The sequence below is a fragment of the Quercus robur genome, chromosome 10 (assembly GCF_932294415.1).
Source record: "Quercus robur chromosome 10, dhQueRobu3.1, whole genome shotgun sequence".
NCBI classification, from domain to species: domain Eukaryota; kingdom Viridiplantae; phylum Streptophyta; class Magnoliopsida; order Fagales; family Fagaceae; genus Quercus; species Quercus robur.
In genome coordinates this window covers 49,055,357-49,070,633 of record NC_065543.1, presented here as the reverse complement: position 1 = coordinate 49,070,633, position 15,277 = coordinate 49,055,357, and the positions used below count along the sequence as shown (strand labels likewise).

The window sequence follows — 15,277 nt, the reverse complement described above, 5'->3', positions numbered from 1 at the left end:
GAAATTCAATAAATGTTTACATCTCACATGATGTGGCAACTGCATTGCACTGAACCCGAATCCAATATGTTATATTTTCATTTTGTCATTTTATATGATTGGACTTTGAATTATCTGATATCTTTCTATAGTGCCTCTACAATGTCATTTTGGTTTATTGAGCCAATTTGTTTTTTTCCTTTAGTTTTAAACCGTAGCTATAGTACCAAGCGGCACTGTAGGTTTTTTTTTTTCTTTTTCGTTTGTACTTTTTTTTCCTTTTTATATATATTGTTATACTGACACAACAAATTTCACAATATTTTCACAATTATTGAGATGTCAATTTCTTATAAGTCAAAATAAAATAATAAAATATGAAACTGTGACCAACCACAACTGAAAATAAATGTTTAGTGAAAATGTTGTGACACTTGTTAATTGAATGTGTAAAAGTTACAGTACTTTTGATTTGTTCAATATATACTTTTATTATTTTTTTTTTAAGTAATCAATTTGTGCTCTTTTTTCTACTAACTATATAAAAAGAGACAATACCTCTACAGTGCCCCTTTTGGTGTAGTGAGCCATTTTTCCCCCCAAGTTTTGAACAATTGCTACAGTGCCACTTTGGTTTGTTTAAGTGGCACTGTAGCTACAGTAGCTACAATTTTTTTTTTTCAGTCTTCCGTTTGTACTTTTTTTTCTTTTAAATATTTATAAGAACCCACATATATATTGTTATACTAACACAACAAATTTCACAATTATTGAGGTGTCAATTTCTTCTAAGTCAAAATAAAATAATAAAATATGAAATTGTGACCAACCACAACTGAAAATAAATGTTTTGTGAAAATATTGTGACACTTGTTGGGTGAATGTGTAAAAACTATAGTACTTTTGGTTTGTTTAATATGTACTGTTCATCGCTTTTTTTTAATTATTTTTTTTTTCAGTCATCGATTTGTGCTCTTTTTTTCTATATATAAAAAGAGCGAATAGGCTCATAAATAATGTTATGAACAGTATTTTTAATTTAGTGACTTGCCTTTTTCCTCCTTTTTTTCCTTCAAGTTCGCCAACTTGGTTTGAGCATATTTTTTTCTTTTAAAGGATTTTTATATGTTTACTTTTTACTTATAATGTAAGCTTACATTGTATACACACAAAAAGTAGCAAATATTATATATATTTGCAAAAAAAAATTGTACAAATTTTGCAAATGTGTACAACATGTACCAATTTTTATGCGTTTACAATATAAATTTACATTATAAGTGCATTGTATATTTCTCTCTCTCTCTCTCTCTCTCTCTCTCTCTCTCTCTCTCTCTCTCTCTATATATATATATATATATATATATTATAAAAAGAGTGAATGAGAAAAGTAATAGTAATTTTGCTACAATAGTTTTGGTTTATTTAACTTTCACTGTTTTATTGGCCTTTTTTTTTTTTTTTTTTTTTTTTTTTGGTGAATGCATAAAGTTGTAGTATATTTGCTATATTATTTTTGGTTTGTCCACAATAATTTTCATAACACTTTCATAACAAATCAAATATGGTAAATTGTTATTAGTTCTAATTTAAACTTACCAATGAAACTATTTTTTTGTTTACCAATAACAACTTGTAGTAATCTACTATTTATGATTTGTTGTGAAAATCTCATAGACATCTTGATGTTGTCACAATATTTTCAAAATTGCTGAACTGTCAATTCTTTACAAGTTAAAATAAAATATAACAAAATTATAAAGGTATTATGAAAATGTTGCTTCACTCTGTTGTGCTTTTAGAAATTTTTTGTTAGTTTAATCAATTTTGTTGAGCCAAAATTTATTATTTCACATACAATTTTTTTGGGTTGACTTTTTGTATATTTTTTTCTTTACACACTATTTTAAGTAAAAACACATAATTTTACACACAAAAACAAAAGCAAAAACTTAGGAAATTTTTTTTTTTCATCCTTTATGTTTGGCGTAGTTTACAATTCTTCCTTAAACTTTAAAATTAAACAATTTTTCCCTTAATATTTTGAAAAAGAGCAAATATGTCATATTGTTATTCTCTCAGTTAAACCCCAATGAAAGCTCATGATTCTTAAAATATTTTATTGTGTAATGTCTAAATTACTCTTGCTAAATTTTAATATCCTAAAAATTTTCTTTACGTATTTTGAGTTTTAGATGATAAAAATTCTTAGAAAGTTAGAATGATAATATTCAATGACACAAGCTTTTTGTTATCTTTTTTTAAATTTTATTTTATTTTATTTTAAATTTCTTAGAAAAACTCAGTTGTTTATTGTTGGAAGATGATGATATTCGTTATTATTCTTAGAAGTTTTTAGAGAATAGATATATTGTCTTTAGCAAGTAGGTACTAAAAAATTATTATAGTTAAATAAAGATTTATATGTTAAATAGCTACCCTAACTTTGTGGTTGATCAAAATTTTTAAACGAATAAGATTAACTTTTTACAACATAATTATCAAAATTCTTAAATTAATGTCTCTTTTGATTAATGTAAATCTCTATATACTTTAAAAATAAAATAATTCATATCTTTATTTTGTAATACAAATAAAATCTAGAATTGACTTTAATTATTACAGTACTTTTCTTCCACGACAAGCACATGTCTTGCACGTAATGCCCTAACTAGTAAGAATATAAAAGAGAATGTGAGAGAGTCGAGTTTAGCTTTTCTGCTTAGTTATCTATACATAATTAAAAGACTAGTTAAGAGTTTTGTATTTCAATTAACATATTCTGGTGTTTCAAACAAAAACATACATAATTCAAATTCCCTTCAAGTCGACTATTAATGTATCAAAAAGTAATAATTTAAAAAACTAAATTACTAATAGCACTCTAGATCGATAAGTTTAATGTCATATTGTCCTAATTTCTGTCCAACTAAAATTTATATTTATATTGCTAAGGGAGGTACGAAAATGCTATAATTTTTACGGTTAAAATTTTGGATCATCTTTGATTTTTTCATTCATTGCAAAAACGCTAGTTTTTGTTATATATAAAAATAATATTTCTATTATATTACATAAGGCAAATCAAAAGTGATTGAGGTTTTTCTTTTTTTTTTTTGATAAGAAAAAGTGATTGAGCTTGGCTCCCCACCCGACTGCAAGGAAAACTTTTGGCTGTCACTTCTTCTTTATGTGGGGTATGTAAGAGCCTGTTTGGCTAAGCAATTTCCACAACTCAATTCTTAGTTTCCATAACTCATAATTCAAAAATGGTGGGACCCATAGCGAAAAGGTTGTTTGGCCAAACGATAACTCTGTTTCCATAACTCTGTTTCCATCACTCAATTCTCTGATTTTTGAGTTATGAGTTATGGAAACTAAAAACAACAAAATGCTGGTTTCAGTTTCCATAACTCATAACTCAATGGCATTTCCGTAAATAAACACACATGAGGGACCCACAGCCACAACTTTTGACCACCTTTTGACTTTTTTTTTTTTTTGGGTTGGCGTTGGCTGTTCGTTCCTTCTTATTCTTTCTTTTTTTTTTTTTTTTTCCTTTAGTACCTAGACTCACCAAACTTAGTAAAAAAAAAAAAAACCCAGACAGAACAGCCAACCCAGGAGGAAAAAAAAAAGAAGCTGCTAGTGGGAAAAAAAAAAAAAAAAGCTGCACTTTGACAGGCGTGGGCCCTCCAAATAGTGTGAAAAATAGTGAGTGATGGAAACTGAGTGATGAAGGCAAACAGATGTAAAAATTTGAGTGATGAGTGATGAATGATGGAAATTGAGTGACGGAAATTGAGTGACGAAAAAGACTTATCCAAACAGGCCCTAAGTAAGCCGGCACAGGATCTTGTACTTCATCAAATTCGAACCCTGCTCCCTCCACGTGCTTAATGGGTCAGTACCAGTCATTTCATTGATAATAGATCACTAAGCTCGAAACCTCTTTGGATTTAGTCCGTGAAAAAAATAAAATAAAATTGCCTCTCAATCATGAAAAGTGATTGAGGTTTTTTTTTTTTGATAAGAAAAAGTGATTGAGCTTGGCTCCCCACCCTACTGCAAGGAAAATTTTTGGCTGTCACTTCTTCTTTATGTGGGGTATGTAAGTAAGCCGGCACAGGATCTTGTACTTCATCAAATTCGAACCCTGCCCCCTCCACGTGCTTAATGGGTCACGGTACCAGTCATTTCATTGATAATAGAGCACTAAGCTTGAAACCTCTTTGGATTTAGTCCGTGAAAAAAATAAAATAAAATTGGCTCTCAATCATTAAAAAAATAAAACTAGTACGATCAGAATTTTTTCATCCGGAGCAAGAAATAAACACGTGTTTATATATATATATATATATATATATCATAACTTTATTAAGAAGATAAAAAATGATATATCATGAGTCAAAACAGACTTACTTATAAATGGATTTTTTTGTATAAAAGAATTAATGTTTTTGGCATATACTGAACCAAAACATGACCCGGGCAATTGCCCTACCTTTTTATGTGAGATAGTTGAACACTTCTAAAATCTTGCAGCTCTTGTTGAGTCCTCTCAATGATATTGGCAATAACAACCAGTGGATCACTAGAGCCCATCAAAGCATCGATAACAATGATCGAATCACTCTCTCCACAACAATGTCTCGGATTCCCACGTCCCAAGTGTAGAGCACTCTCTCCTCCATGGCCTTAACTTTGGTTTCTAGCATTCCCAGAAGCGCAGCAAAGTGTTTGCTTAAGGTGGCCTCCACTCTGCCAACATGGTCACGTATGATAGCCCCAAAGCCCAGTGTCTGAGAGTGAGCAAAAGTTGCCCCATCAACATCACATATGTTTAAGAAAGCAAAGACAGGAGCATTCTGCTCCAATCCTCTTCGGAAATAGTCCATGAGCAGTTATATTTATACTGGTCACAAACTCACGCAGTGCGTGAAAATATTTAACGATTTATTTTTTTTCTTAAGTGAAAAATGAATCAAGTCAATAGATTTATAAGAGTTAGTCCCAATCATTTCTTAAAATAATATGATTATTTTCTAATAAGGTATGGTTAATACAATATATTATAATTTTTAAATTAAGCTACATATATTTGTTATTTGAAAGTGTTTTAAATTATGTAATTTTTTTTAAAAGGAAACATAATGCATTTTACATTTTAATTATTACATAAGGTGATATATTTTGTAAATAATTCAATGTGTTGTTGGAATATGTTTCTAGTTCTCCTTACAAATGGTTTATCATCTATACATCTTGAATGACTAAAAAATTAAACAAATATAAGTAAATTAATTAATCACTTATATTAGGACAAAAAATTACAAGACTTTAATAATATAAGAAAATTGTAATTTTATCAAGAACTTACCAATATTACACTAAGAATGTGACATAGTAATTGTCAATTAAGCAGTGTTTTATATTTTTTTTACACAACTCTACTCCCAAAGCATCACTGAAGTGGACCAAATGGACTAAAGTAGACCAAATGGACCGAAGTAGACTGAATTGGACCGGAATAGACCAAACTTAATTGATTGGACCAAATAAACCGAAGCATACCGAATGAACCGAAATTGACCAAAATGCTATGCTGACATAGTTCAACAAGAACGTAGCTGCTCTTCAACTTTTAGATATTAATATATTCGGTACTATATGAATCTTCTTCTTTTTTTCCCAGTAAATACAATTTCTTCTCGTGTTTTTTATTCTTAGTAGTAAATACAATTTCTGCATTGTTTGCGATGGTGTTACAAAAAACACCAACTCCTAAGTTCGTCCATATGGCTCGTCCAATGAAAGGCCAATTAGGGCGAACCAAGCGCATGTAGTGATCGTCTTAGGCATCCTTAATGACCTTGTCCGTCCTTAGAAGCATTTAGACGGATGAGCTACCTTAAAAAGCTCGTCTGTCCTTAGAAACGTTTGGACAGATGAGCTCTACACTTAATAAAGGAAATTAGGCCTCTTTGTGATGAATCATTTCCAACGACAGTTATGGAAACGATAGTCGAAGAAACATAATTCCCACAGCAGTTACAGGAGTTGACTCCAAATCCTACGGACTCCTTAATAATAGGGGGAGTTATGAGATGAATAACCGCTTACATCGACCTATATAAACACTTCTACTCCTGTGAAGAAGGGTAAGTTCATTCTAGACAATATTCCTAGAATCTTAAAATTTCAGATTTCCTGAAGAAAGAAACAAACTTCATCATTGGAGGATTTATGGCCGGTCACCCCGGTCTCCTCTGACTTTTGTCAATTCTTTTTCAGGTCCGACACATCATCTTAATTCGCATCATCCAACCTACTGATTTTCCAAGAAACATCAGTTGGCGCCGTCTGTGGGAAAAGATTATTTTGCAGTTGTTTTTCTTTTCCGTGACAAAAGGTTGAATGGTACGGACTAGATCGAGGGCTACTAGCCCAGGCCATCAGGGAAGCAGAGATGCTTCAAGCAACCCCCATTGCAATCGCCAATCTACACCGGTCATGCAGACATCATCTGTCCATGTGCAATCTATGGCGGAGTTAACTCGCCAAAACCAAGAATTAAGAAGGGAGATTAATCTGAGAAGGCAAACACATGAAGAGCATGAAAGAGGAGGACAAACACAAAGTCATGATGATAGAGAAAATGCTGAAATTGGAAGTCAGTTAAGAGGTAACACTTCACGAACAATGCCACACTTGAAAGAGGAGATGGACTAAATGAAGAAAGTCATGGAAGAAATGAAAGAGAATATGAGAAGGGCGAGTCTTGTAGAAGATTTGGTCCACAGAACTAATTCTCCCTTTACGGCTTCCATCAACGGTCACCCTTTACCACCAAAGTTCAAGTTGCCTTCTCTGGATTCGTATGATGGGACACGAGACCCTTTTGATCACATTGCCACCTTTAAGACCACTATGCATCTTCAAGGGGTTCCCGATGAAATAATGTGTAGAGCCTTCCCTACCACCCTCAAGGGCCTAGCACAAGTGTGGTTCGATAAAATACCCCCGAATTCAGTAAGTTCTTTTAAAGAATTGAGTAAGTTGTTTGTCAATAACTTCATCGGAGGACAGAGACACAAACGTTCTTCGTCCTTCTTGTTGACTATAGAACAGGGGGAAAGTGAAAGCTTGCGGTCCTTCATCACCCGTTTTAATAGGGAAGCATTGGCAGTGGACGAGATAGACGATAAGTTTCTATTGGCAGCTTTTCATAACGGACTTAATTCAGATCTGTTCATCCACAAGCTTTATGAACAAGAGCCTCAAACTATGACTGAACTTGTCCACTTCTCTCAGAACTTTATGAATGCAGAAGGTGCAATCATAGTTAAGAAGAGGAAGAGAACTGAGAAAATGGAAGCAAATCGCCACTCTGAACAAGGGCCCCGTCCAAAGAAGGGATGGATGGATGACAAAAAGGACTAAGATAATAGGAAGACAGGCCCCCCAGCAAGGAATCAGAATTATACACCCTTAAATGCCCCACTCGATCAAGTGCTCATGCAGATCAAAGATGATCCTTCCTTGAAGTGGCTAAAGAAGATGAAAGGTAATCCTAACAAGCGCAATAAGAACAAGTATTGTCGCTTCCATAGAGATCATGGCCATGACACGGACAAGTGTTATTACTTGAAGTAGTAGATTGAGAATCTTATCAGACAAGGAAAGTTGAGGCATTTCGTTGGAAGAGATCATAAAGATGAGAAGTTGAAGGGAAAAATGGAAGAATCATCACGGCCCCCACTTAGAGAGATAAGGGTTATTATAGGAAGGACTTTAGCAAGACAGTCCTCCAAGTCAAAAAGGACGTATCTCAAAGTGGTGCAAAACGTCCAGCTTTCTGGACGATCACCAAGGACGAAGGGGACAGACAAGTCAACTATCTCATTCACTAATGAAGAAGCTAAAAGGATCCATCATCCGCATGACGATGCCATTATCATCACTTTACTCATCGCAGATTATACAACCAGGAGAGTGTTAGTAGATAACGGAAGTTCAGTAGATATATTATACTACCCTGCCTTCCAACAGATGAGGCTTGGATGAGATCAACTTCATCCAGTGTGCTCGCCATTGATAGGGTTTAGAGGAATGAAAGTGCAGCCTGTGGGTACCATCACATTGCCTGTAGTGGTGGGGGCATATCCGCAGCAAGTAACTAAGGACGTGAGTTTCCTAGTGGTTGACTATTCGTCGTCCTACAATGCCATAATTGGAAGACCAACTCTAAATAGTTGGAAGGCGGTCACGTCCACTTACCACCTGTCGGTTAAGTTCCCAATAGAACATGGAGTAGGACAAGTGCAAGGAGATCAACTAGCAGCTAGAGAGTGCTTCCTAGCCATGCTGGCCATGGACGAACAGGTTCAGACCATGAACATGGACAAAAGAAAACTTGTGGCGGAGTCCATTGAAGCATTGGAAGAAATTTCTTTGGATGAGAAAAACCTTGAAAGGTGCACTAGGGTTGGAGCAGATTTAGAAAAGTTGGTTAAGAAAGACCTCGTCCGTTTTTTTGAGGAAAAACATTGATGTATTTGCTTGGAGTCATGAGGACATGCCACGTATAGACCCTAGTGTCATTACCCACCGTCTAAATGTGAATCCTTCCTCTAAGCCTATACGACATAAGAAAAGGATGTTTGCTCCTGAAAGAGACAATGCTATTAAAGAAGAGGTGCAGAAGTTGATCATAACGAAGTTCATTCGAGAAGTTTATTATCTAGACTGGTTGGCCAATGTAGTAATGGTCAAGAAGGCAAACGGTAAGTGGAGAATGTGTGTAGACTTCACTGATCTGAACAAGGCCTGTCCCAAGAACAGCTACCCGTTGCCTCGCATTGACCAATTGGTAGATTCTACTGCGGGACACAAGCTGCTTAGCTTTATGGATGCTTTCTCCGAATATAAACAGATAAGGATGGACGATGCAGATCAAGAAAAGACATCCTTTGTCATGAGTCAAGGCTTATTCTATTATAAGGTGATGCCCTTCGGCTTGAAGAACGCTGGGGCAACATATCAGAGGTTGGTTAACCACATGTTTCGTCCACAAATTGGGCAGAATGTAGAGGTTTACGTAGATGACATGTTGGTGAAAAGTCAGGACGAGAAGAAGCACTTGGACTATTTGTAGGAAACGTTTGAGACACTTAAGCAGTATAACATGAGGTTGAACCCCAGCAAATGTGCTTTCGGAGTATCATCTGGGAAATTCCTGGGGTTTATGGTTTCGCATAGGGGGATTGAAGCAAATCCAGACAAGATCCAGGTGATACTAAACATGGAACCTCTACGAAATATCAAAGAAGTCCAGTCTCTTACCGGACGAGTTGTTGCCCTTAACAGGTTTGTCTCTAAAGCTACTGATAAATGTTTGCCATTTTTTAAGGTACTTAAAAAGGCATTTGAATGGACGGACGAGTGTCAAAAAGCTTTCCAGGACTTGAAAATCTACCTCACCACGGCTCCTTTACTAAGTCCATCCGTGCTGGGGGAGGAGTTGTATTTGTACTTAGCAGTCACTCCACATGCCATTAGTTCAGCATTGTTAAGGGAAGAAGGAAGAGTGCAAAAACTCGTATACTACACAAGCAGAGCACTAAGGGGAGTGGAAGGACGATATCCGCTAATAGAAAAGCTGGCTTTTGCATTGATAACAGCCTACAGGAAGCTTAGGCATTACTTCCAAGCTTATGTCATCAATGTCATAACCGATCATCCGCTCAAGAAAGCAATGAACAAGCTAGAAGCTGCAAGATGATTGATCCAATGGGCTGTCGAGCTTAGTAAATTTGACATCAGATATCAGTCAAGGCATGCAATAAAAGCTCAAGCCCTGATAGATTTCATTGCAGAGTTTACTCCAAGTTATGAGGACTTAAATAGGGTGGAGAATAGAAAGAAATGGGTCGTCCATGTGGATGGCTCATCAACATAGCATGCAGGAGGAATAGGAGTTGTTTTACTGTCCCCAGAGGGAGATAAATTGAAGCACAAGGTTCGTCTGCAGTATCAAACGACCAACAATGAAGCTGAATATGAAGCCCTTCTTAAAGTGTTGGAGTTGGCTAAATCTGTGGAAGCAGAATCGATATTCGTCCTGGGAGACTCACAGCTAGTCATAAGCCAAGTGAATGGGACATGTGAAGCCAAAGAAGAATGAATGAAGAAGTACCTTAACAGGGTGTTACGCCTTGTCAAGAAGTTTAAGGAAGCCGATTTCGTTCAGCTTCCAAGAGAAGAAAATATTAAAGCTGATACTTTAGCAAAAGAAGCCTCAGCAAGTGAAGTAATGGATGAGTTTAATGAAATTCAATACCTGCCCAGCATAGACTTTCTAGAGGTGCATCAGATAGAGGGTGAAGAGAATTGGATTACTCCAATAGTGTCATACTTGAAGGACGAAAAGCTTCCAGAAGGAAAAGACGAGGCCAGGAAGCTTAGAGTTAGATCAGCCAGATATGTCCTTATGAACGAGGTACTATACAAAAGGGGTTTTTCATAACCTTATCTGAGGTGTTTAGCTCCGGATGAAGCTAACTATGAATTGAGCGAGGTTCATGAAGGAGCATGTGGCAACCATTCAGAAGCCAGATCACTTGTCCACAAAGTCGTCCGTGCAGGCTACTACTGGCCAAACATGCAAGCTGATGCCAAGGCATATGTCAAGGTTTGTGATCAATGCCAACGATTTAGTAACGTCCCTAGACAACTATCAGAGTATCTCACCCCTATGATGGCCCCATGGCCTTTTGCACAATGAGAGTTAGACATCTTGGGTCCTTTTTCGCTTGGGACGAGGCAGATGAAATTTCTAGTAATGGATATTGATTATTTCACCAAGTGGGTAGAGGCAGAACCCCTAGCAAATATCACACAAAAAAATGTCAAGACCTTTGTCTGGAAAAACATTATGTGCAAGTTTGGGGTACCCAAAGTATTAGTGTTTGACAATGGATGACAATTTGACAATACACTTTTCAGGGACTTTTGTGAACACTTCGGAATTCAAAATCATTATTCCTTACCTGCCCATCCCTAAGCAAACGGTTAGGCGGAAGTTGCAAACCATCCTTGTTGAAAATCATCAAGACTCGGCCTAAGGGGGCAAAGGGAGTATGGCCAAATGAGCTACCAGGTGTTCTATGGGCGTACAGGACAACGGTGAGAGCCCCTACGGAGGAAACTCCTTTCAAGTTAGCCTTTGGAAGCAAAGTAGTCATACTTGCAGAAGTGCACATGGCCAACCACAGAGTGACGATGTATCAGGCTAAGGATAACAAAGAGCAACTCCGTTTAAACCTTGATCTAATAGACGAGGTGAGGACGAACGTAGAACATAGGACGGCAAGGTTCAAAAACCTAATGGCTAGGCAGTATGATGCAATGGTGAAGCCGAGGCGATTCAACATAGGAGACCTCGTCCTAAAAAAGGTTTCTTTGGCAACCAAGAACCCGGCTCATGGGAAACTAGGGCTTAATTGGGAAGGACCCTACAGAGTTATCAACTATACAAGGCAAGGATCCTACTACTTGGAGGCCCTAGACGGGAGAAAACTGGAGCATCCTTGGAATGTAGAGCACTTAAGGAGGTACTATCAGTAAAAGTGATAGCCTGGACGAGTATTACTATGGACGAGCTTGGGGCTTGTTTGTCTACTTACGTTCTACTTATGTTTGATGCTGCTTGTGTTTAATACTACTACTTTATTATTTATGTTGTGGTTATTTATGTTGTGATTATGGACGAAGTTATGGAGTTTGTACTTATTAAATTCCCTAAACCTAAAAAGGCATTAGCTTGTAAGTATGTGCCTTATCTGTGAACAATATTTATGTTATGTACAAAATGTTGTATGAATTTCAAATCTCCATACTATTTTCGTTCAAGCTAACCCACAAGGGGGCTAAAAGATTCAAGACGAATAAATTCTCTGGACACAGAGATGTAACGTCTATAAGTTTTCCTGAGTAAAACAAGGAAAAGCTTAGGCATACTCGTCCAAGTCATGAACGAGGGAAAGCCTTATAAAGCATATTCGTCCAAATTAAGGATGAGAATAAAAAGCCAACTAAAACAATCCAATCTTTGGATGAGTGAAAAGTTAGGCAAAAGAAACTGGATAGGGTAAAACCAGCTTGCAAGTCTTAGGACGAATAAAGCTAAAGGAAAAATACTACCCACAAAGACGAGTTACATTAACAAAAATAACATAATATATATATATATATATATTTTCACCGTGGACGAACCAAAGCTGGAGTTGATATAAATAACAGCATTCGTCCATACAATGATAGAAAATAAACTTTCATTCATTAACTAAAGGGTGGATAGCCTACGTCCAAAAACCCTTGTTAAGTCAAACAAACAGAAATGATTGTTTAAGACCCCGTCCTAAAACCATGGACGAGGCAAATGTATTTTGGTTACATAAAAAGGTCCCAAAACCTAGGACCAAACAAAAACCAAAAGAAAGGAAAAAGAAATACAAGGATCGCCTAAGTGTAAAAGTCTCGTCTTTAAGAAGAAGGGGCATTAGCATTGGGGTCGTCTTGGGGTGGCTGAGTGCTGGCATCGTCCTCCACATTGACGTCCTCAGAGCTAGTTTGAAGAAGAAAGCTGGTCGCAGCAGCTAGGTTAAGTTTAATGGAGCTAAAGTCCACTTCTGGGAAGTTTTCCATAGCATCCGCTCTGAAATCTTCAAAACCTGCTGCATAATTGGCATCCAGAAAATCAGTGTATTGCTTGGACGCCTTGGATTCAGTCACTGCATCCTTTTTAGCCTTGGACAGAAGAGTACTCAGCTCGTCATTCTTTTTCTGTAGATGGTCAAGACGAGTGTCTTTTTCCACTGCATCAGTTTTCAACTCCTCAATCAAGTTCTGGAGCTCTGTTGTCTTCTCCTTAGCCTTGGCAGCCACCCCAGCCCATTTCTTGGATTCTTCCTTCACTTCTTGAATCCTTGTCTCTAACAAGACCCTTGTCTTGTCCAATCCTGTAGCCTGCCTGGACGCTGCAATAAATTTTGACATAGCCTAAAAAAAAAAGAAAAAAGAAAAAAAAGAATGAAAGTTAGATGAAAAAAAAAATATATATATATATATATATATGTATATTTTGGCAAAGACGAGGAAAAAATGTGATTACTTACCTTAAAAAGATCATGAACACCAGAGTGTTCAAAATCCTTCAAGGACATGTCATAGCAAGTATTTATGTCCTCGTCTAAAACAGCCTTCTGAAAATGCTCCCAAGCCAGGTCTTCATTTTCAATGATATTTGAAGGGACCCGTTGAGAAGGCGGCTGGGATATGGCAGGCATAGTCGTCTTTGGCGGAGGAGACTTGGACGGAGTGGTCTCAATTGGAGTGGACGAGTCCATATCATAAATTTTGACAAGCTGCTGAGACAAAGGAATGTCGGGCTTGACTGTTTGGGATGACCCATGCTTGGCCTTTTTGCCACGTCGGTTAGGAAGATTTCCCAAATCTAGACTTTTGGACACAGATCTCTTTTTGTCCCCAGCCGATGGACGAACTTGAGGCTAGGTCTCAGGACGATCTTCTTCATCTACAATTTCTTTTCTCTTATTTTCTTTCATTGTTGACACTCCTAAAAGTGAAAAACAATGACAATAAGTGAGGAATTATAAGTAGATCAAGAAATAAGGTAAGTGTTCAAAATGACATTAAGTAGAAACTTAGTTCTTCTTACTGTGACTTCGTGAGCAATAGCCTCGTCTGATGGTTCAGGACCAAGTCCCCACTTGGCAAGATGTCGTAAGGTAACTAAAGAATGAAAATCCCTATCGGCAAAAGGACGAGCTCTATGGACGCAATCATGATGGAATTTGCTTGAAGACAGTCGTTTAACACTTGTTAAACATATGATAAACAAGAGTTAGAAGCAAATAAAAAATAAGTTGAAAGAAAGAAAAATGAAAAAGGGGAGGGACATGCCTTCAAGACGAAGGTTCCCTAAGTCCCCAGAGTAAGGGGCAAAAGGGTCCCTACCAACGTCCACAGGGTTCCCTGCCCAAAAACCGGAGACAAAGATAAACTCAGTCTTCCAATTTCTGTCAGACGAGGCCAGAGACTTGATTAATCTACAATCTTTACCCCTAGCTATGAATTGGTAAAAGCCAAGGGATTGATTTATCTCTGAAGGTTTGTAACAAAAAAGGAACTCGTCCACAGTAAGGGGACGGTCCCTCCCACATACTTCACTCCACAAAATTTGCATAGAGATAATTAATCTCCATGCATTAGGGTTGAATTGACATATACCTAAACCTAACCTAACCAATAACTCTCTAGCAAATGCATTCAATGGTAACCTAAAACCCCCCAAGAAATAAGTCTCATAGACGCCTACCCCAAAACGGGGATCGCAGCACCACTCTTCACGGACGGGCAACCTAGGGTTAAGCTCATCCGGGATCTGGTACCATGCCCTAAGATTGTTAAGCCTTTGCTCACTCGTTTTGGAATGAATACCTACAGCACAACTATAAACGATCTCCTCTTCGTCCAAAGGACTAAACGGAGGGACATTGGACGTAGTGCCAGCTTGGGAACCAGAGGCTTTCCTAAGTTGTTCTTGGATAACTTCTAAAGGAAGCCCAGGGACACTAGAGGTATACCCCTCGTCCGTAGAGCTCTCCTCACTACTATGACTACTGTTACTTGAACCACTATTACTGATTGTATCATAGTTCTCGTCTATAGCTTTCTTTGTACTATCGCTAGACAAAGAAATAACAGTTTGAGACATTTTTTGGAAACCAAATACCTAAAGACGAGAAGGAAGAGAATACCTGGCTCTAGACGAGAAAGGATTATGGATGCAGAACGAGGCTTTAGACGAAGAAAAATTTTAGAAATGTGAAGGGTAGAGGAGGAATTCCACTATTTATAGATATCTGACTTGGGTATTCAAAACAGCACAACCAACCAGGATATGACATGTGGCTTACCCCTCGAAAAAATAAATTGACGAGACTAGACATCAGTGAAATTATGACACATGGCACGTACAGCTGTAGACATTAAGTACACAAATCCTTTAGACGATCCATGTGGACAAGGGGGCAATTGATGGTGTTACAAAAAACACCAACTCCTGAGCTCGTCCATATGGCTCGTCCAATGAAAGACTAACTAGGGCGAACCAAACGCATGTAGTGATCGTCCTAGGCATCCTTAATGACCTCGTCCGTCTTTAGAAGCATTTAGACGGATGAGCTTCCTTAAAAAGCTCGTCCATCCTTAG

At 37.2% G+C, this 15,277-nt stretch overlaps 1 protein-coding gene across 1 annotated transcript; it reads left to right on the top strand.

The window, feature by feature from the left end:
* The first annotated feature begins 6,723 nt into the window (after positions 1-6,723).
* Positions 6,724-7,422, top strand: LOC126704286 (uncharacterized). The gene has a single exon (XM_050403291.1). The coding sequence runs from the start codon at positions 6,724-6,726 to the stop codon at positions 7,420-7,422; it is 699 nt and encodes a 232-aa protein (XP_050259248.1).
* The last annotated feature ends 7,855 nt before the right edge of the window (positions 7,423-15,277 follow it).

Coding starts and splice junctions, on each gene's coding strand:
- LOC126704286 (XM_050403291.1), top strand. CDS start 6,724: ATGGAAGAAATGAAAGAGAATATGAGAAGGGCGAGTCTTGTAGAAGAT.